At 31.5% G+C, this 16,241-nt stretch overlaps 2 protein-coding genes across 6 annotated transcripts; both read right to left on the bottom strand.

Annotated features, from left to right (window-relative positions):
• Window positions 1-1,566: 1,566 nt before the first annotated feature.
• Window positions 1,567-3,440, bottom strand: LOC107932750 (syntaxin-51). The gene is made up of 6 exons (XM_041110695.1): window positions 3,352-3,440; window positions 3,004-3,224; window positions 2,536-2,738; window positions 2,367-2,467; window positions 2,232-2,276; window positions 1,567-1,758 (listed from the first exon to the last, which is right to left on the bottom strand). The coding sequence occupies exons 2-6, from the start codon at window positions 3,216-3,218 to the stop codon at window positions 1,627-1,629; spliced, it is 696 nt and encodes a 231-aa protein (XP_040966629.1). The 5' UTR covers window positions 3,219-3,224; window positions 3,352-3,440; the 3' UTR covers window positions 1,567-1,626.
• A 4,469-nt stretch (window positions 3,441-7,909) lies between these two features.
• Window positions 7,910-14,368, bottom strand: LOC107932759 (DNA topoisomerase 1 alpha). Of its 5 annotated transcripts, none has more exons than XM_041110693.1 (17): window positions 14,178-14,368; window positions 13,454-13,596; window positions 12,099-13,315; window positions 11,778-11,972; window positions 11,545-11,625; window positions 11,389-11,448; window positions 11,179-11,273; window positions 10,907-11,063; window positions 10,699-10,824; window positions 10,068-10,148; window positions 9,794-9,884; window positions 9,577-9,710; window positions 9,210-9,278; window positions 9,025-9,114; window positions 8,667-8,770; window positions 8,407-8,575; window positions 7,910-8,332 (listed from the first exon to the last, which is right to left on the bottom strand). In XM_041110693.1, the coding sequence occupies exons 3-17, from the start codon at window positions 13,269-13,271 to the stop codon at window positions 8,264-8,266; spliced, it is 2,694 nt and encodes an 897-aa protein (XP_040966627.1). In that variant the 5' UTR covers window positions 13,272-13,315; window positions 13,454-13,596; window positions 14,178-14,368; the 3' UTR covers window positions 7,910-8,263. The 5 variants fall into 5 exon arrangements, with proteins under 5 accessions (XP_040966627.1, XP_040966628.1, XP_040966626.1 ...); XM_041110694.1 differs by having other exon boundaries at window positions 12,099-13,285; XM_041110692.1 differs by having other exon boundaries at window positions 13,454-13,511.
• Window positions 14,369-16,241: the final 1,873 nt, after the last annotated feature.

Raw genomic sequence — 16,241 nt, 5'->3', positions numbered from 1 at the left:
TTAAATTAAATTTGATCCGACCCAAATTCACACCACCTAAAATCAATCGGAACCACCTAATTAAAAAGCATGAAATGAAATTATATAAAGAGAAAATCATAGAAAACCAAATAAAAAGTAACAAGCTTTTTTCAGACATGAAAGTAATAATTGAAAGCAAATTCCATACATTCACGACATGCATAAAACAACAATAGTTTATAGAATTTGGGTTTTAGTCCCTATAATTTAAAAGTTTATTTTTTTAATTTAAAAATTTTAGTTTAATAATTTATGTTAGTTGTAGTTCCCGTTAACTTAATCAACATGTCAAATTATCAAATTTTGACAGAAAATATTTACGAGTTTAATGATTTATTGAAATTTTTAAATAAAAAAGTCGGAGAACTTAATTTCTAACCTTTTAAATATAGGGACTAAAAGCATCTTTTAACTTCGATATTGTCGGCAAGATAATGTCACCTTTGGTACACGTACTTTCATAAAATGTCTAGTGGTACAAGTGCTTTGAAAATATATAATGTGGTACTTGAACTATCAATATGTGTTTTTATTATGGTACATGTATTTTGAAAATGTTTAATGTGGTACTTAAACCATCAATATGTGTTTTATCATGATACTTGGTAAAAACGGACCATTATGGTGGCTTAGGGGGCCCTTTGTCCTGCCACCCCCGCAAAAAATATATATATATATATATGAAGAATTTTGTTTTTTCCATTGAAATTTTTAGAAATTTTCAATTGAGCCCCTAAATTTTTTGAAAATTTTCATTATACCTTTTAAATTTTTTTGAAAATTTTAATTAAGCACTCTTAAAATTTTGAAAATTCTCATTAATCTCACAAAAAATTTAAATTTTTTTATTAGACCCCTAATTTTTTTAAAAGAAAATCTTATTAAACCCTTAAATTTTTAGAAAATTTTACCAGCCCCACAAAAAAAAAAACTAGTCCCAACTCCCAAGATCCACCGTTGGTACTTAGTATTAACACTGTTAAAAAATTGCTAAACTAACTAATGAAAATTTGACACATAGAACTCTTTTTTTTTTTAATTATCAAGTCCCGAGGATAATATAATAGTGAAAAACTAAATAAAATAATAATTAAATGAAATTAAAAAACAAATAACTGAACATATGGTTAATAAAAAAAACATGTACTTTCATAGATAATAAAAAAATATTATTTAAAAATCAATTGAAAATATTATTTTAAAGGGAAAATTCTTTGGAGAAGATGATTATTTGCTTAAATGGAGAATATAACATTTTTTGTTATGTAAATTTAGTATTTATTTTTTCTTTATTAATGATATGTTTAGTTTTTTTTTAAATTTAATTTAATTGTTTTATTTAGTTTTTCACGTAATGTTATATTATACATATGCGGACTTGATGGGTTAGAAAAAAAATTCTACGTGTCGAATTTTCATTGGTTGGTCTAACAATTCATTAACAGTGTTAACACTAAGTATCATAATAAAACATATATTGATAGTTCATGTACCACATTCGATATTTTATAAAAATTACATGTACCATAATAAAACACATATTAATAGTTCAATACCACATTAGACATTTTATAAAAGCACGGTTAAAAAATGTGATATTATCTCTTACAAGTATTTGATGAATAGGTATATAAGGACAAGCAGAACCACAATTCCAATGACAGCTACAAGCATGCACATACACGACCATCCGCCATTGATGTGCTTGTTCATAATTCCCATGTTTTTCAGCACTCTCTGATACAACAAAGAAAAGAAAACACAATACAAAATTAAAACTCTAAACAACCCAAAATTCTTCCGAACTGGAAATGATCTGAAAATTTTAAAGGTAAACTACATTAACAGTCACCCAATTATTAATAAATTTATTTTTTGGTTATTCGACTATGAAATGATATTTTTGTATATTTTTTATGAAGATTTGTTTTTTTTTTTTAGTTTTTTAGGTGAAAAGGTCGCAAAGGAAAAAAAGAGAGATCAAATTACACAATGCGGAAGTGTTGAGGGTTAACTTTTTTAGAATCAAAACTAAATTGACACAACGTATAATGTTAAGGTTGAAGTTGCTACTATGCTAATTTTAAAAGCTGTCATGTCATCTTTCCCTTAATTATTTAACTGTCGGTGATAAAATAAAAATTGAATAATTAGATGACCATTTTGTCGAGTGATCAAAAAAGAAACTTATCAATAGTGAAGTGTTTTACCTGTAGGTGAGAATCGATGACATCTACATGTTGGCCGAGGTCATCCTGCATAAGAGAGCGGAAGATAATGTAATGTTCGTCGAGGATGAATTGAAGGGTCTCAATAAGACTATCGGAGAAAATACAAAAACATACAATTAGTGTGGTATGCAGATCAAGTTCTTCGCTGACCGCTAATGCGATGTGCTTCGTGCTTACGAGCGTTTCCTCCAACTTCTCGAGACCCTCATCTTGCTCTGCTCGTAAACACACTATCAAAAGTCGGAGCAATTTCACGAAGCTAGTATGAAGTAAAGGAACTTGCCTTTCATTATTTGTCGTTGAAGACCGATAAGGCCGGAGTTATCCAAACCGATTGTTCTACTCATAGTATCTGGCTTAGTTTCTGTCCCTAGTAAGCTGTCTCTATTAGCAAGGTTCGACATGTTGAATGCCGAAGCCATTTGATTCGATTTTGATCTCAAATTCGTGACCATGTCTTTGCGTCGATTCATCTCCTTATCTGTTCTGTAACCAACATATCAAGCATCAACAAATAGTCGAAACTGGTTTATCGAACCTCAAAAGTACCAGTGTCTTATACATACCCTTGAAGACATATATGATCAAAAAACACTAATCCAACATCAAAGCCAATTTATAGTTCATGATAAAGGCCATTCGAGTACCCCGATGGAACATCGAAGTACCTATCATATAGACACCCTAGAAGACATATACGATCGAAAAACACTAAATCCAACATCAATTCACTTCAACTAAGGTGACTTACAATGGCTTCCCAGTAGGTTTAGACATGAGGGATTGCAGTCCATCGAGTCGAGTCCCTAAGATCGTAATCTTCCTTCGAATAGCTGAAGCGTGACGCTGCGTTTCCGGTCCAGACGAAGGCAAGGAACCCTTGCCGGATATCATGCCATTGATATCGTCTGCAATTTTTATTGCCTCGTTGTATTCTTTTATCCATGTATCTGAAGGAGATGCCATTAAAACCTTAAACAATAACAATAACCAAATCAATAGACTGATTCTTAAGGACCTAATATCTAATAATTATAAAGAGCATAACACTAATACAACTGAATCATCAGTAATACAATGAAAGAAGAACAGATAAGACCTGACTTAAGCTACATTTTTAGCTTTAAAATTTAACAAAAAAAACACTTGATTGAAAACCCATTAAGAAATGAAATTTTTTCAAAAAAACCCATACCATAAAAATGTTAGAAAATGATTGAAATTAGCTGATTTTTTTTTTAAATTGAAATTTGGAATGATGAATTGGGGAATGAAACGAAAGCTAAGCGACAGAGGCCATGGCGACATTAACAAAAGGCCAGTCCAGGAACTATTTGCTTTCCATTTCTTTTTCTCAATTAAATAATTTTAGATGTTTAATTATTAGTTTCAGATTAGATATTTTAAAAAAAATCGAAACTTTAGATTATGAAACCAATGAGCTTAATTATTTGAAATTCCAAGTATTACCCATCAAAGTTTAGAAGAATATTCCGAAAATAGATAAAAATATCATTGAGACTTTTGTATTGCGAGTCGGATTGTATTTTATTTCATTTATTCAAAAAGTAGGCAAATTAGTCCATGTACATTAGATTAAAAATCGGTTTTCTTTGTTAAAAAATTCATTTGTTTCTATTGTTAAAAATTGGTGTGACTGACAGAATAACCAAATAGTTATACATGGCATGCCACGAGTACTTCCTGCTGACTTACAATGCCCAATTTTTAATAATAGAAATTGATGAAATTTTTAATAGAATGATCAGTTTGTTCTTTGATTTAACACATAATGACTAATTTGCATATTTTTTGAGTGGAAGGGACAAAATGTAATCCGACTCCTAATACAAGGGCATTCATGGTACTTTTACCCCCGAAAATACGTGGCTCTTCTTTTACACAAGGATTTGCTTCAATTCTTTTTGTCAACTCAACGTCATTCATTCATCAACTTTTCTTTTTCAATTGAACATTTCAACATCCCTTATTTGTCTCGACGTCTGGTATGAATAGTAGACATTATTGGAACACGTGTTTAATAAAATATCAAGAAACATTTAAGAAATTAAACTTTAAATAAATTAATAAAATCTTAGCCATAAGATAAAATCATTTTAGAGGTTTAAAAGAAATCTTAAAATCACTTGGAAACTTTTTGTCAGTGGTTGGAGGTGTTAGAACCAAATACAAGTTTCAGGAGCTCAAAACGACCAAAACAATGCAGTGGCACTTGTTTAAGGGTAAGGTATTGGTACCTTGGCTTGGAACTATAGCTTTTTAGCTACTGACTTGCATGCTCCGATGTAAAGGACATGTTCTAGAACTTGAGTTTTCCGGAGCAAAAATTGGTTGAAAAACACCCTAAATCAACGCCAAACTTCATTATATCATACCAATAAGATTCAAATCAATTTTAAAAGATAATCTAAGCTTATCTAAATTCAATTTTAAGTCATACAAATGTTCAACTCAAATCAAGAACCAAAGATTAACTTAAAATATCAAAATAGTCTCAAATGTCCATGGTTATACAAGCCAATATACTCATAATTACTAAGACTAGCCTAAGCCTTTATATACATGTCAAAATACTAAGAAGCAAATGCAAATCCTCACTTTACAACCCTTAAACCGAGTTGATGATGCAACCCTCCCAAGATATAGTCTTAAACTTCTCAGAAAAGCTTTCCACCTACATATTTAAACAACTAATGCATTAAGCTCAAAGAACTTAATAAGTACACTTGAAATTTTCTTACTTAATCCTTATCTCATATTAGTGTTGAGCCTCTTTTTTTTTTTATAAGTTTCGAGTCTAAGTTCGTTTATATCACTTATCAAATTTACAAAATAAGGGTCAAAGTTCTTAAGCACAATTTCAACTATTTAGTCACTTTATACACTAGAGGAGTTTACCATTAGGTAGGTTTTTCATTCTTTTATTGATCAATCACTTGGGTCACCTAGTCATTAGTTCTACCAATTGCATTATGCACATATACCACTTATGCCCACATAGTCATCTATGTCATTAGACTGATAATAGGTTTGTTTGCTCTTCAGTCTTCACTAATCATTTCAATATCAAATTCCTATTTAATTGTTTTTAACTTGTAATTCTCAAATTTGCTCACATTTAATTCCACTTATACCCAATTATTTATTCTTTTCACATTTTAATCAAGTCACTTTATTTATAGACATTTTAGCATATACCATTTTCATAAGTTCATTTATCAACAATTATAAACACTTAGCCCTACTCTAGTGGAATAGGACACGGATACTCAAGATTCCAACCAATCACACCATACATATTGCACTAATTGTGCATCTAACCTAACACACTAAACACATAACGAACTAAGGTGCACCAAAGTGTTATTTCATAAGGCATCGTATTGTCGATCCAAAGCGCGCACACTAATTCCTATGGCATGCCAATTGTACATAAGTTCCTAACTATTCTACCAATCTTACTAGGGTAAAATTTATATTGTTGTTTTTTTGTACACATCAAATAGCATGTTTCATTTTCACACATGTACATATTCATATATATATACATACACATGCTCAAAATCTCAATGCACTGCCACATTCATTTCTGGGGATGGAGCAGAACTAGTGGGATGATTTTTGTAGTTTTTCATCAACAACTCATTATTTTGTTCAACCACCTAAAGGCATGAGATTAATTCAAAGTATTTCTTAAAAATTCTTTTCATGATATTGTTGTTGCAAGAGCATATTAGAAGCGTGAAGGTTGAGAAAGTTTTCTCTAATAAATCTGCATCAGTAATTTTCTATTCACACAAATTTAATTGAGAGTTTATTTGAATAATTTAAAGCTATACTCACTGATTTGAAATCTTGCAATCTGAGGTGCATCTAATCATAACGAGCTTTAGGGAGGTTTACTGTTTTTTTTTATGGTCATATCTTTCTTTCAAATCATTGTACAATTCAAGTGGATGTTTTATGTTCAAATATTCAACCTTCAAGATGATGACGGAGGAAGATCATAGCTTTGGTTTTGTCTTGAGATTCCTTATTGCCTTGCACAATTGTATTTCCAACACCTTTGACATGTAAATGAATTTTAGCATCAAGTATCCATGATAAATAATTTTTTTTCCAGATATATCAAGAGCTGCAAACTTGAGCTTTGCAATGTTTGACATAATGATCACCAAAATAAAACATAACAAAATTAAAAAATATTTAAAAAAGAATTTTTTTTTTAAAATGAAAGAAAGAGGAAACCTTTCATGGTGTTGCTAAGGGGCTAACGCCTTTTTTTTAATATAATTTTTTGAATATTTTATATTTTTTCTATAAATTTGAATAATTTTTGAATTTTTATTTATTATAAAATTTTTAAATTTTAATTATATTTTTTTATTTTTAGTATATGACCAAATTGGTATAATGTGTAAATATTAAAAGTTAAATTTGTTGTAACTTTTTTAAAAATTAGGATCAAATTAATAAAATGGTAAACATTGAGGACTAATTTTGATATTATACCAGACAACTTCAGCATTCCGTTTGGTGATAAAACTCATTTTAATGGTGGAGTGATTAAAATTGACAACTTATCTAACATGAATAACAAAAATAACAAAATTTTAAAATAAGTGACCAAAATAAAAACATGAGTAAACTCAGATGGCTAAATATGTATTTACCTTTTATATAATCTCATTTATTTTCTTTTCTAACTATTTTTAAAAGTCTTTTGGGTTCACTTAGACTAGTGTGGATGTTTAATTCATGATGGGTTCATCTTTATCTTTATTGGGGGTGGATTCTTATTGGATTTCTGAAGCTTGTTTTTTCATGGTAATGTATATTATTTAAGTGTATGATTGAGTTAAGATTACGAGTTAATTTGACGTTAATTTAATTAAAAAAATTATTAAAATAGTCTTACATATTTTAAAAGGTTATATTATTACAAGAATACTTTTGTCATTTTCTTATTTAAAGAAAAATCACTAAATTTTTTTTAAATGTTGAGATTTGAGCTGCATTCCACAACTATTTATAATATCATATTTTACTATTTCAACCAAAATTTTATTTTTATATTTTTATATATTTCAATAGTATTATACAAGTTTTCACCCATATTGTTTACTCGACATCAACTCAAAAAAAATTCATTTTATTCACAATTTAAGCTAATTTTTTATTTTAATTTCGTACATATGTGTTGTTATTTTTAGTTTCAAACTTTACATTTGATTGTTTATTAAAACACATGATGACAAATTTAATCTTTAACAATTACATATTTTGTCAATTTGAACCTCTTTTTTTTGTTGCTAAATTTGACCTTCAAGAAGAACGATACCTTAACCAACATATCTTTATGTACTCCAGTCCAACCGTACTGATTATCAACCGATTTTAGACCTTTCACCAGACCGATACCTTAACCAATTTCCAGTCCAACAATCTGCCATCGAACAATGTATACTAGTCCCCAATTAAAACCTCTTTCTTTTCTTTTCTTTTCTTTTTTTTTAAATTTAAAAATCCCACTCCATGTGTACCATCATGACAGTGAAGTCAATAAAACTTGCTTAATAATACAATATTTGAGGATTGGTCTCTGTTATACCAAGAATTGAACATGATAAAAGAAGTAAGAAAAAGGGAGCAAATGTATAAAATTAAACTCTGTTTATGAAACATTGTTCAATGTATATCCAGTTCGACATTTAACAGTTAGTAGGGAATGTTCAAAAAGCAAACAATTTCTTTAGCAACAGGGATGGATAAAAGAAATGGGCCAACTAGCCCTTTGATTAGATTAGATCGACATATAACATGAATTTTTCCCTCTAAAACCGACAAAAAAAAATATATGGAAAAATGGATCATCATTTCAACAAAGAAGGGAGTTCTGGTTGTTCCTTTCTCCCCCTCTTTTTTTTCCCGGGGACTGGTAGGTCGGAGTAAGAATTTAATGGCGCCAACCTGGTTTTCCTTACGGATGATTAGAATCTGAAATCCGGATCCACATCCATTGCCCAAGCAAACTTTGCCAGAAGTGACTTGTTGAATATCTGTGAAACATCATCATACAATCAAGAAATTGAATAATGTGTCATTCTTAAAATTATAACAAACATGGTTTTACCTTCTCGATGGGAACTTCGTGCCGCTTGCACCATGCAACCGTGATTCGAGGGTCAAGGTAATTGATTTTGGATGTGCCCAATGCTACAGTTTTTAGATCCTCTTTAGTCTGCATGTCCCGTTCCATCTTCTCGATCTTTACATTTGTTTGAGCTATCTTTTTCTCTATCCTGCATCAAAAATGAATCAATGAAACGAAGTTCAATTGTAAAATTTGCATGGAAGGCTTTAAGAAAAAGAAAAGGGAACAAGCTATATTACGCTTCAGGGGTCAAGTTCCTCTTCTGCTTCCCATCAGCATCCTTCAATGGCGGCTTCCCTTTCTTAGCCCTGTCCAAATCAGTTTTTAGCTCTTTTAGAAGACCCTACAAGCAACAAAAAAGGGTCAGTCTGATAGATATGGAATGGAAAAGCACCAAATTGTAAGGAAAAGCCAAAGTGACTATGTTGCTTCGACTCTACATTTTTCTTCAAGTACCCATGTTTGAACCCAACATATATTCATAAAAGGGTGCAGGGATATGATCCTCCGAATACATGTAAAACCTTTGAAAATTCAACATACTTGTGTCGGACACATCTATCGTTTTCCAAGAAAATTTCTAGCTAGAGTTGTTACCTTGAGCTCAGTTATTTTCTCGGTCAGCCTTGACATTTGCGCACTATGAGATTTCGAGATACTGCGCTGATGATTACAAATGATTGCAACCTGCAGGAAAAACAATCAAAATTCTAGATACAAGAAAGTTGAACATAAAATAGATTACTTCATCAGCTCAGCATCGAGCCAGAAACAGTCCTTACCTCCTTGTTTGCACGCTGATAAATTACTACTTTTTCTGCTACATCCCCATCTTTGGTTTCTTTATTTAACTGCATTGAAGAAAGGAAAATTAATAAGCATGAAGTTAAAATTTTTCTTTTAAAAAATTAATCCAACATATCACACAAGTACAGATACTGTAAAATTCAAATTTCCATGCAAAGTATTGACACTCCTAATCTTGTTACTCACTACATTGAAAGCTCTCCTAAATATATTTTATATATAGTTGTAATCGTTACAGTCCAGTATATTTGTCTTGTACACTTATTGATAACTTGCAAATAGGGTATACACACAAGCAATATTAGAGTAAAATGTATGCAGATCATGCATAGGTTGACATACCATATCGTCCAATGTAATGGAAGCATTATAGGTACGGAAGACTTTCGCTGTAAGACCAGGCATGAGTTCCTTCAAATGAGCATTTAGTTTACTCGTATCAAGCTCATCAAAAAGATCATCACTTTTGCTTTTCCCTGTATAAAAGAGAGATCACACCCTTTGGCTTAAGTCATATCATATATGTATCAATTCTAGCCACAGCTAGTCAACAACTTACCAGTTTGAAACTGTCCAATTGCCTTGTATACAGGAAGCTCAACCTCTACTGTGTTCACGTATTGGATCGAATCTTTACCAAGGAAATCGAACTGAATGAATAAAACATGGACAAAAATGTTAACAACAGTCTCAGCTAGCAGATAAATGACTTGGCTTCCATAGAATTCAACAAAACTAACGAGTTTTAACAGGCATACTCCCAGAAAAATTAGGCCCATTCCAACAGTTACGAAAGAAATACTATCTTTTCTTGGAGCATATTCCAACCTTACCTTCAATTTATTTGGAGGAATACATTCCACATTTCCTACTTTAAGCGTGCAGCAACCAACGGTATCAGCTTCATCATCATCCTGCAAATGGCCAAACATAACATAAGGAATACCCCAAAAAAGAGAGGGTTGTCTGAAAGTTTTCTTCGTAACTAAAAGTTAATAGGACACAGCAACTTTCAAGACAAACCATAGGTTAAATATTGGTTATCAATATCTTTCAACCTAAAAGATAAAACAAGACCTAAGTAAAGACTACTACTTGAAGTTGAAAGAGTTAAAAGGTCAAGAGAGAAGGAGACCGAAAAGAACTAAAAAAGACTAGAAAAGCAATAGTTGAAAATGATTCAGTGGAAGATGCAATCAACTTTTACCCTTTAGCCTTTCTGCCCTTCTGCTATTACTAGGAGCAGCCACTAACATTTTCCATAAACATCAATAGAATGCACATAGGACCACCAAATATAATACCTGACTATCACAAAAAGCCTAATAAACTACATCAGCTCGGACATTTTATTTCCTCCATTGAATTCAATCCTACCCACAATTAATGTACAAAGAGATGTTAATGTACTTGCACAAGTAAAAAGAAACACAAATTAGATTATCCATGGTAAACATGATATACCTTCTCATTTCCCGCCCTAAGAGCTAATTTGTCAATTAGATAGGTAGCGACCGCTATTTGCCTTTTTGTAACATCTTTCGCTGTAAAATCCTTTGTATATGCTGCTCTGATGTTCTTGATATAGTCCTGCATTTAAAGTGCAAACATCCATTTATTTATATAGGGTTAACTAAATAAAAACTAAAAGCACCATCCTATTGCTTATCACCTTCAGCAGCCTTGCTTTCTCATATTTCTCCTTGTCACTTTGCCCTTTCAAAGAACTGCTAGCAGCCAAAAATACATATTTGAATTCTTTTGGATTAATGGGATCATTCCAGAAAGCTAACCATGTAACAGTATTGTCATGTTTTATATCTTTCCATCTGCCAGTCAGACAAAAAAGAAATCTCAAAAGTTAAGATCATTAGAATGAAATAACCTTCAATATTTACGTATATTATAGAAAATAAATGCTCTTCTTGTCTTTTAAGTCTTAACCTTTCACCAGGGATTGGACACTCAGGAATTGGGGCATCCTTTCCGATATTAATGGTAATGTCACATGGACGAATACGTCTTTTCAACTTTCCCATCTGAAAGCAACAATAAATTGAAAGAGCATCATATAAGAATCCTATAAATGGAACTATGCGACTAAAGCATAAAGTTTTTTTGCAACATTAAAGTTGTCACGCATGTCATCAATACCTTGGGATGCTCTCCTCGACCTCGGAAAAGTCCAGGTGGTTCAACTCTGAAATTTCCTACCTGCAATAGAAAACAATCATCTGAATTAAATCCAGAAGAAAAGAAAGTAGTTTTAAATGGGATAAATCAAATTCTACATTGAAGTTAAATCTTCACCTTCTCTTTGACACCATCTACAATAGCCCACATATACTTTTCCTCCTGCATCAATTTTTCTTCTTTCAAAGCCTTCTTCTCCTACAAACAGTAACCATCCTTAATGATTGTAAAACCTTAAGATAGAATTTACTTTGAAGGAATATTACGAGAACAGATATCTATGTTCTAAGATAGATGTCATAGAAAACTTTATAGTATATTAAAGCCAAAAATATTTACAACCAACTTACTTCAGAACTCATTTGCTTCTTCTTCTCTTTCTCCTGCAAATGCCACTCATAGATTGGAGTGAAATCACATTTGTCCAAGCTCTTAATGACATGGTTTCTCCCCAGTAATTTACTCCAATCCTCCCAGAAATTCTTCTTGAACTGTGGTTTACTCATGTAATCAGTCTCTTGCATTACCGCAAACATTGTTGCCACCTGCAGAAAGGAAAGATCACATTAAAATATCCATTAAAAATCTTGCAGACATTGGTCCTCATAAAAACACACGAAAACAGAATTGACATATAAACATCAAATATATTTAGAGAGTGAAAAAGAGACCTCCTCTTGTTCAGGAGTTAGATCCACTGGTCGCCCATCATATAGCATCTTAACCCCATGAGGCTTGTATGGAGGAGGGAATATGACACCATTGTGAACCAAGGTACTCCATTTTTTCTGTCCATCACCAGAACTAGGTGACAGCTTTGTTGACTTGCTATATTTAGAATTTTTCATATCTTTCTTCGACTTCTTATTTATCTTTTTAAATGATGAAGATACAACCTTGGTTGCCTTTTGTTTCACGGATGATGCTTTACTGACTGATGAAACCGACTTTTTTATCCGTTGGGAAATTGGAATATGATCATCTTCATCATCTTTTTCTGCTTTCACAGTAACTTGCTTGGTTTTCATCATTGTAGGAGCATCTGAAATCTTTGGCTTCTTAGCATAAGACTGATCTGATGAATTGCCTTTATCAAGAGGTCTCTTATCTGACAACATGGAAGACTTTTGCTGCTTGACCTTCATGATAGAACCATTCTGCTGAATTTTAGAAGCCAGAGGTTTCTTCTCATGAGATCCATATGGCTTACTGCTCGATGTCCCAGTATTAGACTTTGTGCTGAACCTGGCAGACAAAGGAGCATCATCATCTGGATCTTCAGCAGATCCTTTTACCTCAATCTTTGGTACAAATCGCTGTGACTGGGCAGGAGTTGAAGTGCTCACCCCTTTATTGCCCTGGCTTGAGATCCCCTTAAGCCTTGCACTCAAAGGTTTTGAGTCGTCGTCGTCGTCACTGTTTGTTTCATCAGTACATTTAATCGGGCTTTTCTCTTCCTTGACAGCAGTAAACTTATTCTGCTTCGATGCTTGTTTTGACTGATCATTGAATGAAGTCGATGCCTTAGAACTAACCACTGGTGATGCCTTGGAGGATGAATTAGATGATTTCGGGCTCAAAATAGGTGATCTGATGGGAGGTGACTTAGACGGCGGGATTGACTTGTTGGTCTGGGCAACAGAATTTTGACCATTAGGAGCTCGTACACTGGAGGCCTGTCTGCCAGACTGTCTGTCAGACCTTTGAGATGATGCCTTCTTTACTTCCGAGTTTAACTGATTTTGCTTAGAGGACGAGGTATTACTCCTCTTGAAAACTACAGGCCCATCGTCATCCTCATCATCATAATCAAAAACATGTTTGGAAGGAGCCTCAACAGCCATTATCCAACCACAAACTGTGTTGGCATGTATATCAAATCAAATATCTGATTAAAACAGAATTCCAATTACTTTGGCAATAAAACATACTTTACATCTAAAACACTTATAAATTGACAATAAATTAATTAAACAGATTATAATTACTGTACAAGCTTAATTGCTAAATCAATTATGCAACATACCTAAAATGCCAACCCAATAACTCGAAGAACCGTCAGAATCCCCACAAATGAACAAAGCCTACCATGCATATCCACATACAAAAAACCATCCCCCCGGCGTTAAATCATCCTAGCAATGAAATTAAATGGCTAACAATAATGGCCTAAGCTCGAGGAATGACCAACAAAACAAACAAGAATTCCAAACAAATTCCATTAGATACAGAACACCCATTACTCCAAACACCCCAAATTCAAAAGGCAACCTAATAATAAGACCAATAATAAAAGAATCCACAAATGAAAAAGGCGTTTTCCTCCAAACCCATATGCAAACACATGCAAATAGTCACCAATAAGAGCAAACTAATAACCTTCTAAGTTCAACCTAACTTACAATGCCAAAAAATTAGGCAAAAAGCTTCAAGGAATGATAAACCAAAGCAATAACAATGGACCGATTGAAGCTTATAATCTTTGCTCCTTTCCCCCTAAATAAAACAGAGGTTTTTGCTTAAAAAACTTAACCCAAAAAAAAAGTCCAAAACAGTGAGCTAAGGTATATAACCTAATCCAAGAGAAAATTATCGAATTTAAAACATTCAAGCAATAAGAAAAAAAGAAGATTAACAAAACAAAAAAAAAGTTCCCAATTTTGAGTGAAAGAAAACCCTAAATATGAAATAATTATGGGAGGCAAAAACAAAAATAAGGGTGCTGAAATTAATGAGGGAAAAAGGGCTACCTGTAAAACAAAAAGATCAAAACTTTGATAAGAGAGTGTAGATCGATTCAACCCTTGCTTTATTTCTTTTGATTTCTTAGTTCTTCTATTTATCAGGAGTTTTTTAAAAAAAATTGAATTTTTTTCTTGTATTTTTTTTTTCTTTTTTTTTTCTCAGATTCTGAGCTGTGTGTTAAACTTAAACCGATAAAGTTTCACATATAGACAAAGTTGTGTAGTTTTGGTAGGAGAACAAAAGGTAGCTCAATGGGCCTTGGGCCTCTTTGGGGATATTATGGGCCTTTAGCCCATATGATTTTAATTTTTTTTATTTTTTATTTTTTATTTGATGTATTTTTTTATATGTAATTAATATAAATAAGGTAACTCGTCACGTAACTATGAAAAGTTATAAAACGATTACTCAACTATTTAGTTTTGTCTTTTTTCACTACCAACGAGCTAAGTAGGTTTGAAAATTAGCATAATAGCAACTTAACCCTCAATATTTATAAATTATATCAATGTAGTCTTGATTCTAAAAAAGTTAACCCTTAACATATACGCATTGTGCAATTACGGTTTTTTTTTTGCGGTTTTGTTTTTCTTTGAGACGTCAAGAGTTGATTTTAAAAGAACGAGAAAAGATCAAAATTACTATCTTGAAATTTTTGGGTTTTTCATTTTTTTATAGTTTCAATCAAATTTAGTTGATAATTTTTTTAGCATTTTTGGTGCAATAGTCACAATGAATAGCAAAACTATAATAATAATAAAAAGAGATTAAATTACACAATGTGTAAATGTTGAGGGTTAAAGTTACTATTATGCCAATTTTAAAACCGGCCACTATTAGCCAGCTAGTGACAAAAAAAGACAAAATTGAATAGTTGAGTGACAATTTTGTAACTTTCCATAGTTTAATGACAAAAATAAAAATTTACTAATAATTAAATGACTACTAATGTAATTTATTCAAAATAATATAATTTCATTTCATTTAATTTTTCGTTTTTTTTTAATTTTTAAATTTGTAATTTTTTGTCAAATCACTCCAAAATAAGTGAAAAGCTAACCTTTTTTTTAACTTATGTTGTATACATGTTAATTGTCACGTGAATGACACATCACCATTTAATTAATTTTTTTACAATATTTATTTTTTATAATTTTTATAAAATTAATTAAATGTTAACATATCATCTATATGATAATTCACATATATACCACATCAGCAATGTCAACAAACATTAACTATTCCATCCATTTTGAGGTGATTTGTTAATAAATGCAGATTTAATAACTAAAAGAGATAAAAGAAATTAAATGAAGGGATAAACTGTGATTCCACATCATTCCTATCCCTTTCCAATAGGAGAATGACAAATGTCAGATTTTTCCTCTTGATTTTTAGCATTTTTAGTAGAATTTAAATTTTTTCAAGAGAAAAAAACTGAAAATTATAAGAAAAAAAATCTGATTTGTCATTCTCCTAAAAAAAGAGATAATGATAAAGTGAAATTAAAGTTTTATGTCATACCTTCTCCCATGTGTATATAGTTTTCTAGATTTATATATTTTAATTATTTCTCAACTAAATTAGTATTAGTATTTATTATTTTATAAAAATTTAAATATTTTTAAAAAAATTAATTTAAATTAATATCCTTCTGCCAAGAAGTTTCCATGGTTGATTACCAAAAGAAAGCTTTGTGTTGAAAGAGTCAACTATTGGATTTGTGTTTATAAAGTCAAAATTGAAACAATGATTGATATCTCTTCTTCCATTTTTGGACTTTTGGTTTCTTAATAGGAATCACTATGCCTTTTTGCTTATTTTATTTCATTCTTCTTTCTTTTTAGGTTTGAATTTTGCCTTAGATCGGCCAGGATGCAACCCCATTTTCTCAGCCACCACCTTCTTCATCACGACTCCCGCCGGCACCGCTACCCCATGTAAGATGAATAACACCGCAGGATCCTCAATTCTTCTAAAATGAAAAATTTTCATTTAAATTTTTTTATAATTTATAAAATTTTAAATTAGTAATAATAAAATTATACTTTGACCCTCAAAATTAATAA

The sequence above is a fragment of the Gossypium hirsutum genome, chromosome A04 (genome assembly GCF_007990345.1).
Source record: "Gossypium hirsutum isolate 1008001.06 chromosome A04, Gossypium_hirsutum_v2.1, whole genome shotgun sequence".
In the NCBI taxonomy this organism is placed as follows: domain Eukaryota; kingdom Viridiplantae; phylum Streptophyta; class Magnoliopsida; order Malvales; family Malvaceae; genus Gossypium; species Gossypium hirsutum.
Note: the sequence above shows the minus strand (reverse complement) of the source record. Positions and strands in the feature narration are given on the sequence as shown.